Consider the following 24,849-nt stretch of genomic DNA (forward strand, 5'->3'; position numbering starts at 1 on the left):
GAAACATAATAATAATTAGAAACAAATAAAACTAACATTCCACTAGTTACATATTTTAAAATACACTCGGGGACTTCTCTGGCAGTCCAGTGGTTAAGACTTCACACCTCTGCTGCAGGGGGTGCAGGTTTGATCCCTGGTTGGGGAAACTAAGAGCCCGCATGCCATGCGATGTGGAAAAAATACACACACACACACTTCAAAAGATCTACGGGTCCAAAAGATTTCGTAGTGTAAATAACCTTTATATAAGCAATTCATGATGAAAACACTATATACCAAAAGGTATGTAATTTGGCTGACAGGGTATGTAGTGGGTAGAATGGTGCCTTCCCCCTCCCCCCACAAAGATATGTCCACTTAGAACCTGTGAATGTGACCTTATTTGGAAAAAGAGTCTTTGTAAATGTAATAAGGATCTCAAGATGAGATCATCCTAGACTAGAGTGCGCCCTGAATCCAATGACAGGTGTCCTTACAAGAGAAGGGGATAAAACACTTGGAGGAGAAGGTGATGTTAAGATTAAGACAGAAATTGGGCTTCCCTGGTGACACAGTGGTTGGGAATCCGCCTGCCAATACAGGGGACACGGGTTCGAGCCCTGGTCCAGGAGGATCCCACATGCCGCGGAGCAGCTGGGCCTGTGCGCTACAACTACTGAAGCCCGCGCACTTATAGCCCATGCTCCGCAACGAGAGAGGCCACCGCAGTGAGAAGCCTGTGCGCCTCAACGAGGAGCGGCCCCTGCTCGCCGCAACTAGGGAAGGCCTGTGCGCAGCAATGAAGACCCAATGCAGCCAAAATTTAATTAATTGAAAAAAATTAAGACAGAAATTGGAATGATGCATGCTTGTGTCTACTGGGACTTCCTGGCAGTCCAGTGGTTGGGACTCTGTGCTTCCACTGCAGGGGGCGCAGTTTCAATACCTGGTCAGGGAACTAAGATCCTGCATGCCTCACGGTGTGAATGAATGAATGAATGAATCAATCAATCAATCAATCAATCCACAAGCCAAGAACACCAGGGATTGCTGTAGCCACTGGAAGTTTGTAGAGCACGTGGATCTGATTCTTCTTCAGAACCCTTATGAGGAACCAACCCTAATAACGCCTGATTTCCAATTTCTAGTACCCAGAACTAGAAGAGAGTACATTTGTTTCTTTAAGCCACCAACTTTGTGGCAATCTGTTAGGGCAGCCCTGGCAAAGTAATACTTAAAGAATTATTATATCCTAGATGTTATTCTCAGAAAGAACTGGAAATAATGAGACAGGGATCTACTTTAAGAATAAGGCACTAATAAAGCCAACAGTATATCCAAGACCTTTGTAAATATTTTCCAGTGCTATGCAATTTGTGGTGCACATTACATGTAAACTGCATGCAGGCCTTCCATCATTGGAACTGGCATGAAGTTTCCTTCCTGAGTGAGCTTCCATGTGTTTTTTTTAAGGACAGGGGAGTATAGAAGGCTTTCCCACACTGCTGACATTCAGAGTTTCTCCCCAGTGTGAATTCTCACATGTCTTTGTAAGGATGAAAGCCTACTGAAGACTTTACCACATTGCTTACATTCATACGGTTTCTCTCTACTGTGAGTTCTCAAATGTCCTCGAAAAGATGATGACCAACTGAAAGCTTTCCCACATTGCTTACACACATAGGGTTTCTCTCCAGTATGAATTCGCACATGTGTTCTAAAGTATGAAGGACTACTGAAGGCTTTCTCACATTTGTTACATGCGTAAGGTTTCTCTCCAGTGTGAGTTCGCAAATGTCCCTTAAAGGATGAAGGAGAACTGAAAGATTTTCCACACTGTTTACATACATAAGGCTTTTCTCCAGAGTGTGTCCTTATGTGAATCCTAAGGTCTGAGGGCCAGCTGTAGGCTTTCCCACATTCCACACATCTATAGGCTTTCTCTCCAGTGTGCATCCTTGCATGTATGATCAGGTAAAAAGAATGAAGGAAGGCTTTTCCACATTCCTTACATTCATAGGCTTTTTCTGCACTGTGAACCTTCACATGTTTTCTAAGAGAAGAGGGAGAAGAGAAGGATTTCTCACATTCTTTACAAGCATAGGGTTTCTCAACAGTATGAGTTTCTCTATGTGTCCAAAGGTTTGAGGGAGATCTGAAGGTTTTCCCACATTTTTCACATTCATAAGGCTTCTCTCCAGTGTGAGTTCTTATATGGACTCTAAGTTTGGAGAAATATATAAAGGCTTTTCCACATTCTTTACATGCATAGGGTTTCTCTTCAGTGTGAGCTCTTATGTGTGCCCCAAAGGATGAGTAAGAAATAAAAGTTCTCCCACATTCCTTACATTGATAGGGTTTTTGTCCATGTTGAGATGATGCTATGGGACTCTTGAGGGATGAAGAATCCATGATGGGTTTTTCAAACTTACTGTATTCATAGGATTTTACTCCAGTAGAAAGTCTCTTATGTACAATAAGCTTGGAAATCTGGTTGGTTTCTCCACATTGACTACTTTCATTATTTTCTGAGGGTATCTCCACCACACACCATCTGTTAAAAATAGGAATCATATTACTAATGATTTGTTAACAATTCATTATGGCTTTTAATTATTAATATGATTACACTTTTACCATTTTCAGTGAATGTGTATGTTTCTTGCCCTGTTAGAATTGTTTCAAAGTGATATAAGCTGAGTGCTCTGACAGAGGGCTCAACCTGAGGTACCATTTTCACTGTTTTTTATATATGGGATTTTGTTTCCTGACAATTGTTTACAACTGAACTACATCTCAATCAGCCAACATCTGTATCATGTTTAGAAAATTGTCTTGTGAAAATTCTCTGTGAACACTTAAGATCTGACATATATCTACACACTTATTAATATCATGGCACTCTCTCCTGAGACCTACTTTCTCTAATGTATGTGTCACTCACCTCAGATATGTTCCCTGGTTCTTGTGCTGATCTTCAATGCTACGGCATTTCCAGTTTTCTCCTAAAATGAAGAACCAGGAATCATTTCTTCTGAAACTTACTATATTCTGTTCATTTCATACTTCTTCCCCAAACATTCACTGTAGAGGACTTAACCCATTGATTTTAATTTGAGTGCCATAATATGAAAAATAGTGACAAGTTTACTTTCTTTGGAACGAACTGGTGGGATTAAGGCAAGAAAATAAGTAGGAAACATGTACATTTCTTACCAAGAGCAACCCAAGAGATAAATTTTATAAGGAAAAATGCACTTTTGAGTAAAAAAAGAATTGGAGGAGTTCTGGCTACTTCAGGACTTTGACAATAATAAGGACAAGAAGACAAAATGGTGGGCAATTTACTGGAAATACTTCCGTGAAGATTGAGACTTCTGGTGACATAAATGCCCTATTGTCAGGAAGCAACATAGGACAGAACTGGACAAAATGCATATGCCCAAATATAAACTTTCAAAGAGGAAATATGGAAGGTCTTTCAATGTGGGCAAGGCCATTCATGAGGATGGATGAAAAGTCAAAAAAAGGTAAGCTAACGTATCTGCAAAATTCAACTTCCACAGAAAGAAGAGTAATTTCTTTCTCTAATTAATATTTCCAAATGTAATGTTCCCCAACAAGGGCTGTTCCTCTTAAGGAACAGTTATAACCCTTACAGAGGCTAAAAACATTTAATGAGAAAGTAGTAGGTTTCATACATACATGAGAAAGCTGTTAGACTATATGCTCCATAGTAATGTGACCATGTCTGTCTTACTTAGCAATAAATTCCCACTGTTCAGCCCAAGTTCTAGAGCAAGCTAAATAGCTTGGGGATACCTGTCCTCTAGAGAGTCAGTAAAGGAATGATGTCATCCTTACCCACTGAGGCCAGGTTCCTGAAGGTCTCCAGCATCACATCTCTGTAGAGATTCCTCTGAGCCGGATCCAACAAAGCCCACTCCTCTGGGGTGAAGTCCACAGCCACATCCTCAAAGACCACTGACTCCTAAAACATCCAACAAATTCTGGTTTAACAAGGTACCACTCTCCACCTGTGTGTGCAGAAGGAAGGGGGAGGCTGACAGCATTGGGGAACCAGGACTCAATTCACAGCAAGTTCATCCATGGTTCTGTGGTCTCCCATCAACTCTAAGGCTCTATCACCATCTCTTCCCCTCTCTTCAGCGCTGACTTCCTCCGAGATGCCAGCCTGCCTCATAGATTTAACACCCATCTCTCTAGTTTGACTCTGGCTCCTTCCACTCTTCCCCTCCATCTGAAGGGTCCAGAACAGTCCACAATACATTGGAGATATGGAAGAAATACTGTACAAATAAAACAATTATTTTATCTTTAAAAACATCAGTTCCTTGTAATGAAAATGATTTCATCTCCCTCTTTGTGGTCCAATACTGGCCAAAGCACGATATGAAACCAAGTCAGGCTTGGATGAGGTTTTAATGAATTAAAACACAGTGAGGGTCCAGGGGCATTTCTTGCTTGCCCCCTCACCAACAATTTGATTCTCAAGAGGCCTGATTATGCCCAACCTTCAACCCAGGCCCTGAGATGGATATAGTTCCTTGGAAAATTCCAATCCATCATAAACTGGCAGGTCCACCTTTATGCGAAGCATTAATATTTACTTATCTGTCTCCTGTTCTTTTATAAAACAGCACCTTTTCCTTTCTCTCCATGCTCTCCAGGAGGCAGTCAGTGTATGGACAAGTTGGAGCCCAGTCAAGAGAAGGGAAGCCTAAGACTTCAGACCTCACGACAGTGCCTGCATTCAGGGGCCTGAGTGCTGATAATTATGAGTGATGTCAAAATTATGGGTGGTGGCTCTTCCTCAACTGATGTCACTGATGTCACAAGACACCAGAACAGCCTTGCCTTCCCCAGAAAAGAGTGCCCTGGTCCTTCCTGCCTGTGAAGAGGCAGTTCTGAGCCCACTGTAGAAATGAATTAATTGAAGTCCAGCAGGGTTTGGCTGTGAATCTGCCCAGATCATAAAAGGTATAAAGGGATCAGGTAGCACCTTCCTCCAGAAGGACATCTGCTCCCACTGAAAAGCCAGAGGCACTGACTTATACACCAGCCTCCTAGGGGCACTAAACACAGCAATCATTTCTGCACTCCATAGCATGCAGACAGGCATAACTGCCCAACCCCTGAGCATAGAATCTGATGGCTCGCAGGGTCCCCCAACAGCCTGGCTTTTGAGGAAGTGCATCACTCCATCGGCTTCCACACGCAGAGGTGTGAACATAGGCTGCCACACTCCAATGCAGGGGATACGATTTACCTGTTCAATAAACAGCAGCAGAACTAGAATGCTCGAGACTGGGAACACACTCTCATGAGGCTGGTAAGTAAAGTCAGCTGCTTTGGGCATCCCTAATTACTAATTACCAAGGTACTCTGGTATCTAGCACTGTCTCAAGACAAACTTTTATCCACAGATAAAATTCAACTAACTCTTCCACTGCTGTGTATCAGGTGACATTTAAAAGCCATCAAAACCTGTAACAGTCTCACAACAGCATTAATAAGAAAATGTGCTATTTGAGCATCCATGATGTGTGAAATATTTTGCACACCTGAGTTCATTTAATAAATGAACAGTAGATATCATTAATAAATGATATCATTTAATAAATCTCACAGTAGATATCATTACAATCAGTATGTAGCAGAGGAAACTCAAAAGGACAGAATCAATTAATAATATGCTCAATGTTACCCAATTAGAACCTTGTATGTAGGTCTGACTGCTTTAAAAGCCTAAATGTCTAGCAGCTGCATTTCTGTACATACATGTTACAGGATGATTATGCCCATTATTCCTCAAAACGTGTACAATGACCTAGAGCAGAGATCAGCAGGCTTTGTTTGCAAATGTCAGATAGTACATTGTTAGGCTTTTCTAGCCACGTGGTCTCTGTTGCAACTGCTCAGGTCTGCCTTTGTCACACAGAAGTAGCCAGAGACAACACGTCAAAGAATGGATGTGGTGGTGTGCCAATAAAACTTTATTTATGCAAATAGGTGGCAGGCTGGGTTTGGCCTGTGGGCTGTAGTTTGCCAACCCCTGATCTACAGCAGTGCCATTAAATAGGAAGACAATACAGACAACATATCCAAATTTGAATTTTCTTGTAGCTACCTTATAAAAAAGTTGTATTGAAGTTTTTAATATTTATTTACTTATTTATTTGGCTGCTCTAGGTCTTAGTTGCGGCACATGGGATCTTCGTTGCGGTACGCGGGATCTTCACTTGCAACGTGGGATCTAGTTCCCCAACCAGGGATCGAACCTGGGCCCCCTGCATTGGGAGCATGGAGTCTTAACCACTGGACCACCAGAGAAGTCCCTGTATTGAAATTTTAATAATTTTCATTTTGCCCACTAAATACAAGTACACAGATCGTTTCACTACATAACCAACATAATTATTGAGATAGTTTATATTATTTTTGTCATACTTAATGCTAGAAATCTGGTATGGATCTCACACATGCACCCAACTCAATTTTGATAGCTGTACAAAAGCTCAACAGCCATGTGTGGCCAGGGGTGCTCTAGTGGACAGTGCAGATCTAGACTCTGCCTGTCTCCTGGAGAGGACAGTGGAGACTAGAAAAATGGAACATTCTCTTCACATCAGACATCCTTGGGCTCTTTCTCCTGGCAAAGTCCCGTCTCAGGCAAGTTGCTTCTCTATACAGCTGTAGCTCTGACTCGTTAATTTGCTGAAAATCTATTTAGGTGATAATTCCTACTACATGCAGTTATAGAGATACAGCACTTGAGAAAAATTCTGAACCACATGGATCTGAAAATCTCACGGTGGAAGACAATAAGTAAATTGAATATTATCTAGATGAATGGGTAAGTGCTGTAGGTAAAATACAGGACAATGAAGGCATTTGGAACTAGGAACATGAGCAAAGAGACTGGGGCAGGGTGAAATCATAAGAGTGACATAACCATCTGGGTAACATTGGAAATGGATACCGTGGCTTGGTTTTTTGTTTGTTTTTAATGCCACTGCATTTTTAAACTATAAGGATTAGAAACAGAATGTCATGATTTCACAAAATCTCTGGAAAGGTTTCAAGTGCTTGTTAACTTCACCATGTCCCACTGGAGAGACACTAGAATCAAAGTCCCCAGCCAAGAGCAGAAGCACCATCTACTCCCAGAAAAAGAAAGAACAGTACCAATGGCCTAAAAATGAACTCAAGAATCTGGAAAAAGAGAAGCAGAATAAAAGAAGAAAGCACAGAATGAAATGTGAAGGGCAAAATGAACGATATAAAAGGGAGGCTAAAAACACATCTCTTGGGAATTCCCTGGCGGTCCAGTGGTTATGACTCTGTGGTTTCACTGCCAAGAGCCTGGGTTCAACTCCTGGTTGGGGAACCAAGATCCCACAAGCTGTGCGGTGAGTCCAAAACAAAAAACCGTACAAACCACATCTCTTAGAACTAATCGGATCGCAACCTCTGACAATTTTTTTTCAAGAAAAACAAAGCATGGGCAAATAAAGTTACAAATGAAAAAGCAGGCATAATTAGGGATGTTCTAGGGATTAAACACGAGAGGAGGGGAATGGTCTAAAATAAAATTTTAAAATCTGAATACTTCCATACTACTCAGTAGTCGAAAGTAATTTGAAGATAATAAAAGGGTGTTTTCAAACATTCACAAAAAGGAAACAAAAATCCCAAATTGTTTTACAGGCTAGTTTTATTAAATATTAACGAGATCATTAATTCTACGTGCAGAAAACAATTCCTTTTTCAGAGACATGCCAAGAGCAGAATCGTACAAATGAAAAAAGTAAACTATCATTAACAAACACAGGTGCAAAATTCTATTAAAAATTAGTTCCCTAAATAATGAGTAATGTGCATAATCAAGCACAACCAAGCTTTTTTTTTTTTTGCCGAGCCATGCAGCATGTGGGATCTTAGTTCCCGGACCAGGGATCGAACCCATGCCCCCTGCAGTGGAAGCATGGAGTCCTAACCACTGGACCGCCAGGGAAGTCCCACAACCAAGCTCATTTTATTCTAGGAATGCAATAATGTTTAAAAATTAATCCATTTTATAAAACCAGGAACTCTACTCAGTGCTCCGTGGTGACCTTAACGGGAAGGAAATCTAAAAAAGAGGGGATATATGTACACGTATAACTGATTCACTTTGCTGTACAGCAGGAACTAACACAACATTGTGAAGCAACTATACTCCAGTAAAAATTAAATATTTTTGTAGTTTTCAGTATACAAAAGTTAATCCATTTTACTATATTAATAGAAATGCAGAAAAATCATAATTCGTTGTCCTCAAATCCAAAACAATGACTATCATTAATGGACATAAAAATTTAATACATCAGAACTAGAAGGAACATGGCTACCTGGGGAAGATTGTGCATAAAAACACTTATTGCAATGTTAAATGAAAAATCTGAAATAGTAAAACAGCTCTCTTGTCAAGAAGACACGATACACAGAGTACCTTATTCTACACTGGACTGGAGGTCCTGGTGAATCATTTAAAAAGAAAAGAAAAAGGTAAAAATGACAGGACAAGAAAAAAGCTGAAGTATCATTATTTGCAGGTAAGATTTTGTAAGTAAAGATTCAAAGATTTCACAGATCAATAATTAAAATCTATGCTTGCACCTAACAAAGACACTAAGAAAAATGCTCAAAAATGAGTTTACTTCTATGTACCAGGAACAGTATTTTTTTTAAAGATACCATTTAAATCAGCATCAACATTACATGCAGAACAAGTCTAACAAAGGTTTTGTAAAACATGACGAAAACAGTAAAACATTATTAAAGGAAATTAATGGAGAGATACACCAAGACCGTGGATCGCAAAGTTCAATACCGTAAAGGATGTAGATCCACCCTCGAATTCATCTACAGGTTCAATGTAATTGCAGCTCATTCTTTGTACTTGAAATGCTGACTCTAATCCTAGTTTTTTACTTGCGAGAAACTCAATCCCATGGGCAACAGAATCCATCCATTTAATGAAAAATACCTTGAATGTCTAATAAGTGCTATACCCTCCCCCCTGTGGTTGCGATAAACGAATGAGAAATTAAAAGATCCCCTCGTTTAAAGCCTCATAGTTTAGGAAGCTTGGTGAGTCAGTAAAGAAAAAGCAGGGGATACAAGGGGACCCCCCCCACCCTGCGACCAAGGGCGGGGACTCTGGCCGGGACCCTGGGGGAGGGGCGTGGAGACCCCGGCCCGCGTCAGCTTCCAGCTGGTTCCTGCCGGTTCGAACCAGCCCCTCCCAGTCTCCGACCCGGTCAGCGCACTCACCATCTTCGCCCCGCTCCGGACTCTGCCGGGAGTCCTTCCCGCGGTCTCGCGGCCCCGCGACCTGGGCAGGTAAGAGCGATGGGGAAGATTTACCTCCGGCCGCGCGGGGTAGCGCACCAGCACCACTGCCGGCCGAGAACGAACCCTACATGGACTGGGAGCGTGCCCGGCCCCCGGCCCTGATTGGACGGTGTTCCGGACCTCGCGCTCTGATTGGATAGAATTGGGATTTCCCGCCCTCTGATTGGACGGTTGTCCAGGTACTCCCTCCCCATGGGGACTCTGACTGGGTAGTTTCCCGAGGCACGCACCCTGATTGCACAGCGCTTCGGGCACTACGTTTGGAGCCTCTGAGGATAGTGCTGCAGGCCCCGGCGCCCCTGATTGGGCAATTTGAGTGTCTGCACCGACACTGCGGGGAGATGGGCGGGGGCGGGGATCACGTGGAAGAGCCGGGCGGAAACGTGGCTTCTCAGCTTCTGCCCTGTCTTTGTCCGGCCTTCTACCCTGGACGCGGAACTACCTGCGCCGGATGTGGCCTCCGAGCGGAATTCGCTCCCGGCTGGTCGGACTTGGCGTCAGCCCGCAACTCGACGGTCCTTCTTCGTCCTCCTTTCTGGTCTCGGATGTCCTGACTCAGTTACCACGCGGAGTACCCCGTGTCTGGAGGCGGGACTGGACAGGACGCGGGAGACTGGTGACTTCCGGGTCAGGGGTGGACGTGGGGCTTTAGGGACCACGACCTCTAGTGTATCAGCACCTACACTGAAAATTGATATTATTGTGTCTGAGTTTTCAGGGAAACCGTATTTTTTCCACTTTGGTCTCGAAACCTGATTTTTTTTTTAAGTGCACTTAGATCTGATTCTGGTTTGCTTCTATAAGATTTCATTTCTATCCTTTTAGCGTATGATCAGGATTTTTCTTGTCAGTGTTCCCATTTATATTCTTCGTCCTTCCCTCCGTTTTTTTCTCTATTTTTTTTCGTTTGTTTGGCCGCGCGGCTTGAAGGATCTTAGTTCCTGGACCAGGGATGGAACCCATGCCCCCTGCAGTGGAAGCGCCCTGTCCTAACCACTGGACTGCCAAGGGAATTCCCTTCCCTCCGTTATTTTGTTTAAAATCTGTGCGGAGGCACCCCTACTCCCCCAGCTTCTGTTGCCATAGGTCTGCAGGGGTCCAACACCACCCTCCATTCTGCAGATCTAATACATCAATTAAAAAATCAGTGACATTTTCCCTGTAAGAAAACATCCCCTCCTCTCTCTCCCCACAGTCGGGCACCTCGTGTTCTACTCCTTGGTCTCAGTGTAAAGGTCTCTCTCTCTCTCTCACGTGACCTTTTGAGGAGCCCCTCCCCCCCGGAAGCATTATCTCTCCTTTAGTTAATTGCTCTAATAGGAATCTCTCTTGCATTTATACTTCTCATTTTCTGTGAGTTTATTTGGTGCTTATTGTCTGTCTCCCCGACGTAATTTCAGCACTATTGGAAAGAAGTCTATGGCCTTATTTCACAATCTTAGCTGCTAGAGACACTGCCATTATTATTATTATTATTACTAAATTTTCTCTGATCGATTTTAGGCAATGACTGCCGGGCCAGGCTGCTACTCATTGAAGGTGTTTGAGAGCAGTAAGTGAAGAGGAACTGATATAAGTAGGCCTTCCGACTGAAAGGAACAACCAAACCAAACAAATATGTCTATTTTCACCTCAATTATTTATCATTGCTTTAATCTGTTATAAGATCATGTCAGAATAGACAATGAGCCCTATAAAGGATAGGAATAAATATTGTGATTGGAGGTGATAGCATTGCTTTCTTGAGAAACTAAAGATGAAACAACTATAAAACTGTTAGAACTATTGGCAATTTAATAGTTACTGATTAAATATATATGATTTACATAATAAAATACATTATTGGACTAAAATTGCATTTTCTGGGAAACTATATATTAGATACTGCAGGATAGGCTTAATGCCATGTGCAGGATCCATATAAGAACATTTAAAAGTGTTTCCTGATGAAGTGACAAAGGTGTCACCTTCATGGATATATAAATAACATTGTCGGATTGAAGACTCCTCAGTTCAAAGATGCAGGTCTCTCTAAACCTAGCCATAAAATTTAGAGAAATTTCCAACCAAATTTGCATCAAGAAGTACTTTATGGGCTTCCCTGGTGGCGCAGTGGTTGCGCGTCCGCCTGCCGATGCAGGGGAACCGGGTTCGCGCCCCGGTATGGGAGGATCCCACATGCCGCGGAGCGGCTGGGCCCGTGAGCCATGGCCGCTGAGCCTGCGCCTCCGGAGCCTGTGCCCCGCAACGGGAGAGGCCACAGCAGAGGAAGGCCCGCATACCACAAAAAAAAAAAAAAAAAAAGAAGTACTTTATGCCTCATAATAAGATAATTGTAAAAGAATTTCTGAAAGTAGTGCAAGGCGTAGGTAGGCAAATGTAAATGAAGATTGAGGAAGAACTTCAGATCCCCAGTTAAAATAACGAATGAGTACAAATAATTGAAATGGCCCTCAGAAAGAAGGAATTATCTGACTCAAAATAACAATAGTGCCATTGTCGAGAAATCTTGGAATGAACATATATGCCCTTGAGAATCTATAAACAGACACAAGAATATAATAAAATACTGTATATGATGATTTATGGCAAGAGATGATTCAATCTCAGCCCTCTTTCTACTACATCCAGATAAATTCCAGATGGGATAAAGATTTAAACTTAAAAAAAGAGGGACTTCTCTGGCAGTCCAGTGGTTAAGACTCCATGCTTCCTCTGCAGGGGCACGGGTTCTATCCCTGGTTGGGGAGCTAAGATCCCGCATGCCACAGGACATCTAAGCCTTCGTGCTCTAAAGCCCGTGCGCTGCAACTAGAGAGCTTGTGTGCCACAAATACTGAGCTTGCATGCTCTGGAGCCCACGTGCCACAACTAGAGAGAAGCCCGTGCCACAACAAAGAGCCTGGGTGCTGCAATGAAAGATCCCGCATGCCACAAGGAAGATCCCATGTGCCGCAACGAAGACCCAATGCAACTAAAAAAAAAATACTAAAAGAAAACATTAGTAAGTATTTCTGTATACTTAGGCAGTGAAAGTCAGGACATCCAAAGAAACACCATAAATAGAATGATGACAAGATTTGAAAAAAATAAAAAAGTAAAAACGTCATAAATGATAAGATGAAAGACATAATAACTTGGAAATGTTTTCGATGCTGTCATAGCAAAAAATGCAATATCATTAATAGTTTTTTTTTTTTTTTTTTGGCTGCATTGGGTCTTCGTTGCTGCGCAGGGGGCTCTCTGCAGTTGAGGCGAGCGTGGGCCACTCTTCTTGTGGTGCACGGGCCTCTCATTGCGGTGGCTTTTGTTGCGGAGCACGGGCTCTAGGCACACGGGCCTCAGCAGTTGTGGCTGGTGGGCTCTAGAGCGCAGGCTCAGTAGTCGTGGCACACAGGCTTAGTTACTCCGCGGCATGTAGGATCCTCCTGGGCCAGGGCTCGAACCCGTGTTCCCTGCATTGGCAGGCGGACTCTTAACCACTGCGCCACCAGAGAAACCCTAATTAATAGTTTTTAAAGCGCTTATAAATCAGAAGCAAAATGTTAAAGTCCAAGAAAAATGTGCAAAGGCTGTGCACAGAAACTTACAAAATCATAAATTACAAAATGCCCTATAAAGATAACGAAAATAGATTAGTTCCTCAGGCCCAGGATGGATTGTAGGAATAGATACACTTACTAACCACTAAAATTACCATTTTGGTTTCCTTGAGGCGTATTGTTGGGGAAAGGTCAAAAAGATGCTTCTAGAACTGTTCCTTAAGATAGTAAGCCTGAAGCAACACCTCACTCATGGAGGAATTTCAGAAATTAGTATTGCCATCAATATACTGAGAGATGCAGGGACTTTTTTTTTTTAACTACCTTTCCTTTAATTTGAATGGTTGTTATAAAAGCTATGGAGGTTGAGTTTGGAATATCACAATCTTTTTTTTAAGGTTTTTAATATTATTGAATTATAGTTGATTTACAATATGTTAATTTCTGCTGTACAACAAAGTGATTCAGTTATACATATATATATATATATATATATATACATTCTTTTTCCTATTCTTTTCCATTACGGTTCATCACAGGATGCTGAGTACAGTTCCCTGTGCTAGACAGTAGGACCTTGTTTATTTTATCACTTATACATTATTATTGACTAAAGTCCTTTCAGGCTAGTGCTGGAGTTCCAACCTCAGCCACACGTATTTTAATTGGCAAACAACCTGATACCTTATGAACCACATACACCCAAATCTGGTCATATGATTTAAAACCTATTTGCAACAGAACCATCTCATCATCCTTCTGGGCAACACCTTGGACTGTTGGGAGCTTCTAGATTCAGCCACCCATAACTGAGGCTTTAATTGTGCCAGTTAAGTCCAATGATGGCAGTTTCAGAGAGGCTGCCATCACCTTTGCTAGCTGTGCACCTTGATTTGAAAGGTATTTGCACGTGAAGCTCCCAGGCCCACAATTGCCATCGAATTCTGCAAGTATCTCAGCCTCTATGGATCTACCACAGAGCCACAAAAATTGGATGCACATCAACCCAAATGGGTATCCACTGGGAAAGGATATCCCAGTGCCATATCACCCTGGGCAACATGGCCCTAGAACCAAGCTCTCAGGAAGCTGCAGGATTCATTTTAAAAGTATGTTTATGGGAATTCTCTGGCGGTCCAGTGGTTAGGGCTCCGTGCTTCCACTGCACGTGGCACGGGCTCGATCCCTGGTAGGGGAACTAATATCCCACATGCTCCATGGCGCGGCCGAAAAAATAAAAGTATGTCTAATAAAAAACTAATCTAGACTTAAAGAGAAACTTTATTCACAAAGATTGTTGCAACAGGGCTGAGGCTCGGATCTCAGCGATGTGTCAGCCTCTCCAGCCACAAAGAAAAGGGCTTTTCTCGACTGTGTGAGGAGGGGAGGAGGGAAGTTGGGCGAGTGAGGGCGGTGCGTGGACTGCGGGTCAGTGTGGCTGGACTGGACAGGGCTCCCTAGGTGGCCTATTCTCTGGAGAAGTTGACCAAGGGCTTGCTCTGAACCTCAGGGTTGCTCAGACGTGGGGGCGACCCAACGGTACCCCCCTCCTGTGGGGAGGGAGCCTGATGCTGTGGGGTAGAAATGGGACACAGCGAACTTGGTCAAGCCCAGATATGCGGGCGGGTCAGGAGGGCGGTAGGTGTCAAAGGTTACACGTCAAACCCGGCCGGATCCTGCCTTACAGGCGAACGTTTCTTTGTTCTTAAAGAAAGGGCACAGACCCATGGTGACCTTTGACCCCGGGTCGACCATTGACCCTGGAGGTCACCAGCCTCTCCCGGCCCATCTTGTCCAGTCCCGACTCTGGACGGGGTCTCTCCGCGGGATAACTGAGTCAGGACGTCCCGGTCCGGGTCCGCCTGCCCGGGAACAAGTTCTGCTGGGAGCCCACGCCCCGGGCTCGAAAACCGCACTTCTGCCCGGCTTAGGGACCTGACCGACGTCCCAGCTTATCACGGAGGCCTTAGGGACTTTAACACTGTCCAATCAAGGGAGACGGGGGCGGGGCCCGGGCAATAATCAGAAGCGCTAGGGTGGAGCCCGTGAAACTGGGCGGAGGGACGGGGAGGGTCTGAACAACTGTCCAATCAGAACCCGGAAGCTTGTCCTAGCACTATGCATTCAGAGTCCTCAATAGGGTGAGTGACTGGAGTACTGTCCAATCAGCGCCGGTTCCCGGAGAACAATCCAATCAAGGATTGCGGGGGCCGGTTCTGGAGTCCTTTTCTAAAGGGCACGGGGGGCGGGTCACGGAGTAGCATACACTCAGAAGGCCCGGTGGGGGGAGTGCTTGGAGCACCGTCCAATCAGAGGGTGGAGGCCCGGAGCTCCGTCCAGTCAGGGTCGGGGGTGGGTGCCCTCCCAGCCCTCCCAGCCCTCCCAGCCCTCCCAGCCCTCCCAGCCAGCTCAGGCATTGCTCTCGGCGGATCTCGGCGCGCCTGCGCATCTGCGGGGCGCGGACCCAGGTGTCCAGTCTCTGTGGCTCTCACCGGCCCAGATCGCGGGGCCGCGGGAGGACGCCCTGGATACCCAGAACCTGGGCGGAGATGGTGAGTGCGCGGGCCGGGGCCAGAGACCGGAAGGGGCTGATTAGGACCGGCTGGGAGCTGAGGCAGGCCTGGGTCTTCCGCGCCCGCTCCCCTGGATTCCGACCCGAGTCTCCACCTCGGCCGCGGGGTGGGGTCCCAGCGTCCTGTCTTTCCCGTCCTCTCGTGGGGGGCGGGGGAGCCCCGACCTGAGTATGCGTCCCTTGGGGGTCCCAGGGAGGACCGGGTGACCCGGGCAGTGGTCAGGGGCGAGGGTGAGGGAACCCGCCGTGACCTGACAGATAAAGTCAAACCCTTATTGGGCAAGGAGAGACTTTATTCCCATTACAAAACAAAATTCAACTGAGTACATTTTGAAGTTCTTACTGGCTGTATTCAACAATTCATGAATTTGGCAGCTTCCCATCCCGCATATCTATAAAAGTGGATTGTCTGTGTCCAGGTTACTCTACGGAGGGCAGGGGTCTGTCAGGCAGATCACTGTGCTGACCAGGTAATTCCTGACTGACTGGTTTCAGATTCCGTTTCTGGGAGAGGCTGAAACTGTAATTAAGTCTCTGTTTGGTGATTTGGGACTAAACATAACCGATTCCGTTTGGGGCTGTGGTCTTGTTTTTAATATTCCAAAGACTTGGAATAGGGACAGGGCTCGGATCCCACAAATGTGCCAGGGTCTCAGACTAAACAGAAAAGGGCTATGGGTGAGGAGGGTGAGAGAAAGGCTGTTTGACAGAATGGGGCATCCCTGTGGTCAGCGCATTCTCAGCCCGGGGTCGCGGAGCGGGTCCGGGGGGGAGGGTTTGCTCTGCAGCTCAGTGCTTCTCAGTGGGGGGCGAGGGGAGGGAGTGACGACCCAAAGTCAGGGGCCTGTGGGTAGACAGGAGCCTAAGTAAAGTTTGGGTAAGAAATGGGTAATTGTGAACACTGGGTCAAGCCAGTGTCAAATAAAAATCCAAACTTCCTAAAGGCAGACTTTCATTCAAATGATTTCCTGCAGGGGGAGAAGGGTCTGCTGCACGAGGCACAGGGGGCTCTGCAGGAAGGGGGACATCTGACCCCAAGATCTGCAAGCGTTTCAAGAGTTGGGCAGAGTTTCTTTTACACAGAGGCTTAAACAACACCAGGAAGGACCAGGTGAGATGCTCAGATAGCAGATCCCTGAGGCCAGCCTGTCCTTAGGGGTCTGTCTGCTGTCTGGGGTGAGGCCAGGTCAGGGGGAAGGAGAGGAGCTGAACCAAAGTTTGGCCAACAAACGTTTGTTCTGCTTGGTCAGTGGAGGGAACAGTTCCGCTAATCACTGATGAGGTGGAGATGGGGCTTTGAGGGGACTGCGTCTGGCCTTGTCCTGGATAAACAAAGGGCCTCCGTGTGAGTCTTATCTGCGTCAGGTGGGGCACGGGGGCGGTTTCCTGCAGCCTGCCGTTTTCCAGAAGAGCAAAGGGTGGGGGGTCCTTTCACCTTCCATCGAAGTTTCCAGGAGCACAGGGCTTAGGGAGGGTTCAGCATTGTCCCCTGACACCTGTGAGCTGCCTCCTCTGGGTCCAGCTCAGCACTAATAGCTTCCTTTCCCTCATCCAGCTTCCGGTTTCAGCAAGTGTAAAATTCTGTATTCTTTCTGCCTGGTTTCTTCTCCTTAGTGAGGGTAGTAAGCATCTCAGGTCTTTGCCCTTTCCTGCTGACTTGTATTATTCTGGGCCTTTGGGCCTTAACCAGAGATGCTTCTGAGGAGAAGTGTCTCAGTACAGAAAATGTTTTCTCTTCCATTAGAATTGCAGGAAATACAGGCAGTCCCACCCCTTCATGTGAAATGGGTGGAGAGATGGATTAAAAAGATTCAGAGAAATTGTAATGACTCTTCCATGCAAGGTGCAGAGTTCTGACACGGTCTGAATCTGGTTCACTAACTGTTATTACCTGGACAACAGAGATGAATGGAAATTCTGTGGAATGTGACCAGTGCTACTGAGACTTGCTCACTTCTGATTAGATGAGTTACAGCTTGTCATCATGAGGTTATTAGTGAACTGATGCCTGTCTTCTGAAAGTGCTGAGCAGTAAGCAGTTACTCAAACCATAAAAGTGCCCTAGAATTTCCCTCTCCTACATTATCCATGAACACAGGAGGAAGTAGTGATCCTGCAGGTTCTCATTTACACACTGAGACAGGGGTCTTCGTCTCCTGTAAATGACCCACGGTGCTTGAAGCAGGTGCATCATCTGGGGCGGGGACAAGCTGAGCCTGTGAGGGAGGTAAAGGAAGGTGCCCTGGGGTCTTACCCCACCTCTCCCCCCTCCCCATTGCAGGTGGCCTCCAGACCATAGAACCACCACAGAAGGAGGTGTTTATGGCATGAGCGTGGGGGAGGGGATCCACCTGCAGAAGGGCTGGGGGTGGTTTGTCAGCTGAGGTTGTGTTGCCCTCAGCTGTTTCCTGACCTTTGATTTTGGTCTCATCCAAGGAGTTGGTGCATTGAGCGTGATGTGTGCACCCTGAGTGAGTCTGTGAAGGTTTCACAGACATAATTTAGGACTTAAAGAAAATTAGTTTTTGTAGCAATTAGTCTTAAAGGTCTAATATTTAAATTTTTTACCTTTTTTTTTTTTTGGCCGCACCATGGAACATGTGGGGGTCCAGCTCAGCACTAATAGCTTCCCCTGATCCAGCTTCCGGTTTCAGCAAGTGTAAAATTCTGTATTCTTTCTGCCTGGTATCTTCTCCTTAGTGAGGGTAGTAAGCATCTCAGGTCTTTGCCCTTTCCTGCTGACTTGTATTATTCTGGGCCTTTGGGCCTTAACCAGAGATGCTTCTGAGGAGAAGTGTCTCAGTACAGAAAATGTTTTCTCTTCCATTAGAATTGCAGGAAATACAGGCAGTCCCACCCCTTCATGTGAAATGGGTGGAGAGATGGATTAAAAAGATTCAGAGAAATTGTAATGACTCTTCCATGCAAGGTGCAGAGTTCTGACACGGTCTGAATCTGGTTCACTAACTGTTATTACCTGGACAACAGAGATGAATGGAAATTCTGTGGAATGTGACCAGTGCTACTGAGACTTGCTCACTTCTGATTAGATGAGTTACAGCTTGTCATCATGAGGTTATTAGTGAACTGATGCCTGTCTTCTGAAAGTGCTGAGCAGTAAGCAGTTACTCAAACCATAAAAGTGCCCTAGAATTTCCCTCTCCTACATTATCCATGAACACAGGAGGAAGTAGTGATCCTGCAGGTTCTCATTTACACACTGAGACAGGGGTCTTCGTCTCCTGTAAATGACCCACGGTGCTTGAAGCAGGTGCATCATCTGGGGCGGGGACAAGCTGAGCCTGTGAGGGAGGTAAAGGAAGGTGCCCTGGGGTCTTACCCCACCTCTCCCCCCTCCCCATTGCAGGTGGCCTCCAGACCATAGAACCACCACAGAAGGAGGTGTTTATGGCATGAGCGTGGGGGAGGGGATCCACCTGCAGAAGGGCTGGGGGTGGTTTGTCAGCTGAGGTTGTGTTGCCCTCAGCTGTTTCCTGACCTTTGATTTTGGTCTCATCCAAGGAGTTGGTGCATTGAGCGTGATGTGTGCACCCTGAGTGAGTCTGTGAAGGTTTCACAGACATAATTTAGGACTTAAAGAAAATTAGTTTTTGTAGCAATTAGTCTTAAAGGTCTAATATTTAAATTTTTTACCTTTTTTTTTTTTTGGCCGCACCATGGAACATGTGGGATCTTAGTTCCCCAGCCAGGGATCGAACCCTCACCGCCTGCATTGGAAGCATGGAGTCTTAATCACTGGACTGCCATGGAAGTCCAGTTTTTAGTTTTCAATTGCTTGTTTCTAGTGATTCAGAATACACCAACATTTATTTTTATGAGTTTGTATACTGGAAACTTACTAAAAATCTGATTTTGTGATTATGTTCGTATTCTTTTGGGGCGTGACATACACAAACATTTGAGCAATGAATAAAGGTAAATGTTTTCTTCTATTACAATATTTTTTTCCTGGTGAAACTTACTCTATTAGTTTCCCCTATTAACAATTTTTTAAAATCAAGCATGTACTACAGGTCAGCGTTAGAGAGATTTCTGTGTCTATTATTATTGAGAGATCAGGGTGATAAATACATTTGAATGCTTGAAAAGATTCTATGAAAAGAAACAAAACTTGAAATGTTTTATGACAAACCATTTAGAAGACCTCAGTTATTAAACAACTAAAAACACAACACAGATTTCCTTGGTGGTCCAGCAGTTAACACTCTGTGCTTCCAATGCTGGGTACGTGGATTCAATCTCTGGTCGGGGAACTAAGATCCCACATGCCACGCGGTGCAGCCAAAATATATAAATAAATTAATTAAAAGTAAAAAAAGTAATAAAAACACAGAACAGAAGATAAACGGGCATTTACCAACCTCATTGTCTCCAGCACGTGACATGTGACATATTAAGGCATCTTTTGCTCCCATCCTGGTATATGCAGGTTAAGAGACAGGCTTTAAATAGGAACCAGCACTTCTGCTCAAATGCATTGGGCAGATTTGTTTTTTATAGTCTCCCATTCCACACACCCTGAAAGCTCTCACGATGAAGCACTTCTTGACCCAGAGCAACCCAGTGGTGTACACACATATCTGTTTAGTAAAGAGGAGCAGTTCCCCGTTGAACAATAGGAAAGAATGACAAGAAGATTATGTAAAAAAGTTCCAAGACTGGTATTTCAGTTGCTCTCAAGGAATTTATGCTTCAGTGATAAGGAGATAGACGAGATGAAGAAAGACTTAACTAAAGATGAGATTCTATTAATATGGATCCTGCGGGGGAATAATTGTTCATTGGTATTTTGCTCCATTGGGATGAGAGTTTGAAAAGCACTTCATACGCCTTAAAAAACAAAAATCACATCCACTAGAATAAGATCATTTAACTTAATACTGATTATTTATTATTTCCCGTATTTGTCCATTTTCAAAGCTCAACAGGCTCCATAAAGTACATAGAAGAGTGACCTCGTTCACCTGTTATTAAGGCAGGTGTGTGAAAATAGTGTACTAGAGCTACATCTTTCATGAACTGTCAGCTTGCAATATTTATTTATTTATTTATTTATTTATTTATGGCTGCGTTGGGTCTAGAGAGTAGGCTCAGTAGTTGTGGCGCATGGGCTTAGTTGCTCCGTGACATGTGGGATCTTCCCGGACGAGGGCTCAAACCCGTGTCCCCTGCATTGGCAGGTGGATTCTTAACCACTGCACCACCAGGGAAGTCCCTTGCAACATTTTTTAACCCAAGAAACATACCCTAAAATTGTGTTTTGCACAAAGCCCCTCCATACCACAAAAGAGTCATGAAGCATTTTGGGTTTTTTTTGTTTTTATTTTTTTAAATTAATTAATTAATTTTTGACTGCCTTGGGTCTTTGCTGCTGCGCGCGGGCTTTCTCTAGTTGCGGCGAGCGGGGGCTACTCTTCGTTGCGGTGCGCAGGCTTCTCATTGCGGTGCCTTCTCTTGTTGCGGAGCACGGGCTCTAGGTGCACAGGCTTCAGGAGTTGTGGCACACGGGCTCAGCAGTTGTGACTTGCAGGCTCTAGAGAGCAGGCCCAGTAGTTGTGGCGCACGGGCTTAGTTGCCCCGCAGCATGTGGGATCTTCCCGGACCAGGGCTCGAACCCATGTCCCCTGCTTTGGCAGGCGGATTCTTAAGCACTGCGCCACCAGGGAAGTCCCTCATGAAGCATTTTGAACCCAGTTTCCTTTTTTCTTTTAAAGATTTATTTATTACTTATTTATTTATTTTATTTATTTTTGGTTGCGTCAGGTCTTAGTTGCGGCATGCGGGATCTTTCGTTGTGGCTCTCGGGCTCTTCGTTGTGGTGCTCGGGCTCCTCTCTAGTTGTGACGCACAGGCTCTAGGGCGCATGGGCTCTGTAGTTTGTGGCACGTGGGCTCTAGTTGAGGCGCATGAGCTTAGTAGTTGTGGCTCGTGGGCTCTAGAGAGCAGGCTCAGTAGTTGTGGCGCATGGGCTTAGTTGCCCCGTGGCACGTGGGATCTTAGTTCCCTGGCCAGAGATCGAACCCTTGTCCCCTGCATTGTAAGGTGGATTCTTTACCACTAGACCACCAGGGAAGATCCCCTGTTTCCTTTTGAAAAGACGCTCTTTCCTTGCTTTCAAGTCTGAGGGCAAATCATCACATTTAGGTCCAGTTGTGTTTAAAGACTTACGAGATGATAGAAGATATATGTTGGTCTCTGCCCCTGGCTCCTGACACCCCTCTAATCTCCTGGGTCATAGAAGTGCCTTTTGTTCTAATTCGGTGACTCTGAGCTCATGGATGCCTCCTGGATGAGGTCAGGTCACTGTAAAGACAAGTCACAATAAGAAGCTTGGAACTGTCAGCCCCACCCCCCATTCTCTTAAGGGAGAAGGGCTGAAAATGGACTTAATGACCATTCCTGCCTCTGTGATGAAACTTCCACAAAATCCCAGTTGTTTGGAGTTCGGAGAGCTTTTGGGTTGGTGACCAGGGGGAGGTGTGGGGAGGGTGATGCCCAGAGAGGGCATGGAAGCTCCATGCCGCTTCCCACATTCCTCATCCTACTCGTCCCTTCATCAGGATGTTCGTCTGTATCCTTTATCGCATCCTTTATTAAACTGGTGAACGTGGGTAAGCGCTTCCCTGAGTTTTGTGAGCCACTCTGGCAAATAAATGGAATCCCAGGAGAAGGGGTCATGGGAACCTGCGATCCATAGCTGGTAGGTCAGAAGAAGCACAGGTGACAGCCTGGTGTTGAGACTGGCATCTGAAGTGTGTGTGTGTTCGGGGGTTGGGGTCAGTCTTGAGGGACTGAGCCCTTAACCTGTGGGATCTCTCCAGGTAGAGTGTGTCAGAACTGAATGAAAGTGTGGGAAACCCAGTTGGAGTCACAGAGAATTGCCTGGTGTGGAGAGAAACCATCATACACTGGAGACCAGCAGTGTCTGAAGTGAAGTGTTCTCTGTGAAGGTAAAGAGACACACAGGGAAGAAACACACAGTAGGGAAAACTGTTTTTTTCCCCCAGCACAGAAGAAGGAAAAACTACTTTTCCCTCTACAAGGCTTCACCACATCATCAATCCAGCCCATCCCCGGGGAGGTTCTCCTTGCTGACTCCGTGTATCTGCCAGCTCTCGATTCTGGGCTTTTGAAGGTGGTTCTTTTTGTTTTTTTTCTTACTTGATGGGGCGGTGATAGGAGTTTCAACAAGGATAAGGCTTATGGATGGTGCAGGGTAATGGGCTGACTCTTCTCCAGGAACTGTCCTTGGCGGATACAGACAATACCTAGGTGGTGGCGGTTCCTAAATGAGCCTGGCTGACCTGCTCTGCTTTAAGCTGGCACGTGGAGGAGTCTGGGGCCATGTTTCTATTCAGGAAACCTCTATTATTAAGGTGGCTTTGGGATCACCATTTTCACTCTGTTGTATTGAAAGGAGACCAGGGACTTCCCTGTTTGGCACAGTGGTTAAGAATCCACCTGCCAATGCAGGGGACACGGGTTCGAGCCCTGGGCCGGGAAGATCCCACATGCCGTGGAGCAACTAAGCCTGTGGGCCCCAACTACTGAGCCTGCACTCAAGAGCCCGAGAGCCACAACTACTGAGTCCACATGCCACAACTACTGAAACCTGCGTGCCTAGAGCCTGTGCTCTGCAACAAGAGAAGCCACCACAGTGAGAAGCCCGTGCACCACAATGAAGAGTAGCCCCCGCTTGCTGCAACTAGAGGAAGCCCACGCGCAGCAACGAAGACCCAACGCAGCCAAAAATAAATAAATAAAATAAATAAATTTATTTAAAAAAAAACACCAGAGTTACAGATGTAGAAAACAAACTTATGGTTACCAGGAGGTAAGGGGAGGGAGGGATAAATTGGGAGATTGGGATTGACATATACACACTACTATAGATAAAATAGATAGCTAGTAAGGACCTACTGTATAGCACAGGGAACTCTACTCAATCCTCTGTAATGGCCTATATGGGAAAAGAATCTAAAAAAAGAGTGGATATATGTATATGTATAACTGATTCACTTTTCTTTACACCTGAAACTAACACAACAATATAAATCAACTATACTCCAATCAAAATTTTAAAAAGAAAAATTTTTTTTTCCTTGTGATGAGAACTGTCAGGATTTACTCTCTTAGCTTTCATGTATAACATACAGCAGTGTTAATTATATTAATCATGTTGTACATTGCGTCCTAGTGCTTATTTAACTTGTAACTGGAAGTTTGTACCTTTTGACCACCTTATCCACTTTCCACTCCCCCAACCCCTTGCCTCTGGTAACCACAAATCTGGTCTCTTTTTCTATGAGTTTCTTTGTTTCTTGAAGTATAATTGACCTACAGCACTATGTTAGTTCCAGTGCACAAAATAGTGATTCACTATTTCTGTACATTACAAAATGATCACCACTGTAAGTCTAGTTACCAACTGTCACCATGCAAAGATATTATATTATTATTGATTATATTCCCTACACTGTACATTTTATCCCAGTGACTTATTTATTTTATAACTTATAAAGGAAGTTGTTACCTTTTTTTAAATTGAATTTATTTATTTATTTTTGGCTGCATTGTGTCTTCGTTGTAGCACGCGGGCTTTCTCTAATTGTGGTGAGCGGGGGCTACTCTTCGTTGCGGTGCGCAGGCTTCTCATTGCGGTGGCTTCTCTTGTTGCGGAGCACGGGCTCTAGGTACGCGGGCTTCAGTAGTTGTGGCTCGCGGGCTCTAGAGTGCAGGCTCGGTAGTTGTGGCACATGGGCTTAGTTGGTCCGTGGCATGTGGGATCTTCCCAGACTAGGGCTCGAATCCATGTCCCCTGCATTGGCAGGCAGATTCTTAACCACTGTGCCACCAGGGAAGCCTGGAAGCTGTTATTCTTAATCTCCCTCAACTATTTCAGTCATCCTCTCAACCCCTTCCCCTCTGGCAACTGCTATTTGTTTGTGCATCTGTGACTCTGTTTTGTTATCTTTGTGCATTTGTTTTGTTTTTTAGATTCCACATGTAAGTGAAATCATATGGTTTATGTCACAAATGGCAAGATTTTATTATTTTTTATGGCTGAGTAATAGTCTATTATATATATATCTCCATATCCATTCATCTATCAGTGGACACTTAGGTGGCTTCCATATCTTGGCTATTCTAAATAATGCTTCAGTGAACATAGAGGTACCTGTATCTTTTCAAATTAGTGTTTCTTGTTTTCTTTGGAAAAATACTCAGAAGTGGATTGCTGGATTGTGAGATAGTTCTATTTTTAATTAAAAAACATTTTTTTAATTGGAGTATAGCTGATTTGCAATGTTG

At 44.8% G+C, this 24,849-nt stretch overlaps 1 protein-coding gene and 1 long non-coding RNA gene across 2 annotated transcripts; one reads left to right on the forward strand and one right to left on the reverse strand.

Annotated features, from left to right (window-relative positions):
* Positions 1 to 1,494: 1,494 nt before the first annotated feature.
* Positions 1,495 to 9,430, reverse strand: LOC102990366 (zinc finger protein 709-like). Its single transcript, XM_028486589.2, has 4 exons — positions 9,322 to 9,430; positions 3,847 to 3,973; positions 2,927 to 2,987; positions 1,495 to 2,536 (listed from the first exon to the last, which is right to left on the reverse strand). Exons 1-4 carry the CDS (start codon positions 9,322 to 9,324, stop codon positions 1,495 to 1,497), a joined length of 1,233 nt encoding a protein of 410 aa, XP_028342390.1. The 5' UTR covers positions 9,325 to 9,430.
* A 5,937-nt stretch (positions 9,431 to 15,367) lies between these two features.
* LOC114485336 (uncharacterized) lies at positions 15,368 to 19,246 on the forward strand. The gene is made up of 3 exons (XR_003678809.1): positions 15,368 to 15,496; positions 16,491 to 16,627; positions 19,215 to 19,246. It is a non-coding gene; the product is annotated as an uncharacterized lncRNA (long non-coding RNA).
* Positions 19,247 to 24,849: the final 5,603 nt, after the last annotated feature.

Source organism: Physeter macrocephalus, unplaced genomic scaffold, assembly GCF_002837175.3.
Source record: "Physeter macrocephalus isolate SW-GA unplaced genomic scaffold, ASM283717v5 random_1720, whole genome shotgun sequence".
In the NCBI taxonomy this organism is placed as follows: Eukaryota; Metazoa; Chordata; class Mammalia; order Artiodactyla; family Physeteridae; genus Physeter; species Physeter macrocephalus.

Coding starts and splice junctions, on each gene's coding strand:
- LOC102990366 (XM_028486589.2), bottom strand. Junction 2,988..3,846: donor CAGGAACCTGGCCTCAGTGG/GTAAGGATGACA, acceptor TCTTCATTTTAG/GAGAAAACTGGAAATGCCGT. Junction 2,537..2,926: donor AACCAGGGAACATATCTGAG/GTGAGTGACACA, acceptor TATTTTTAACAG/ATGGTGTGTGGTGGAGATAC.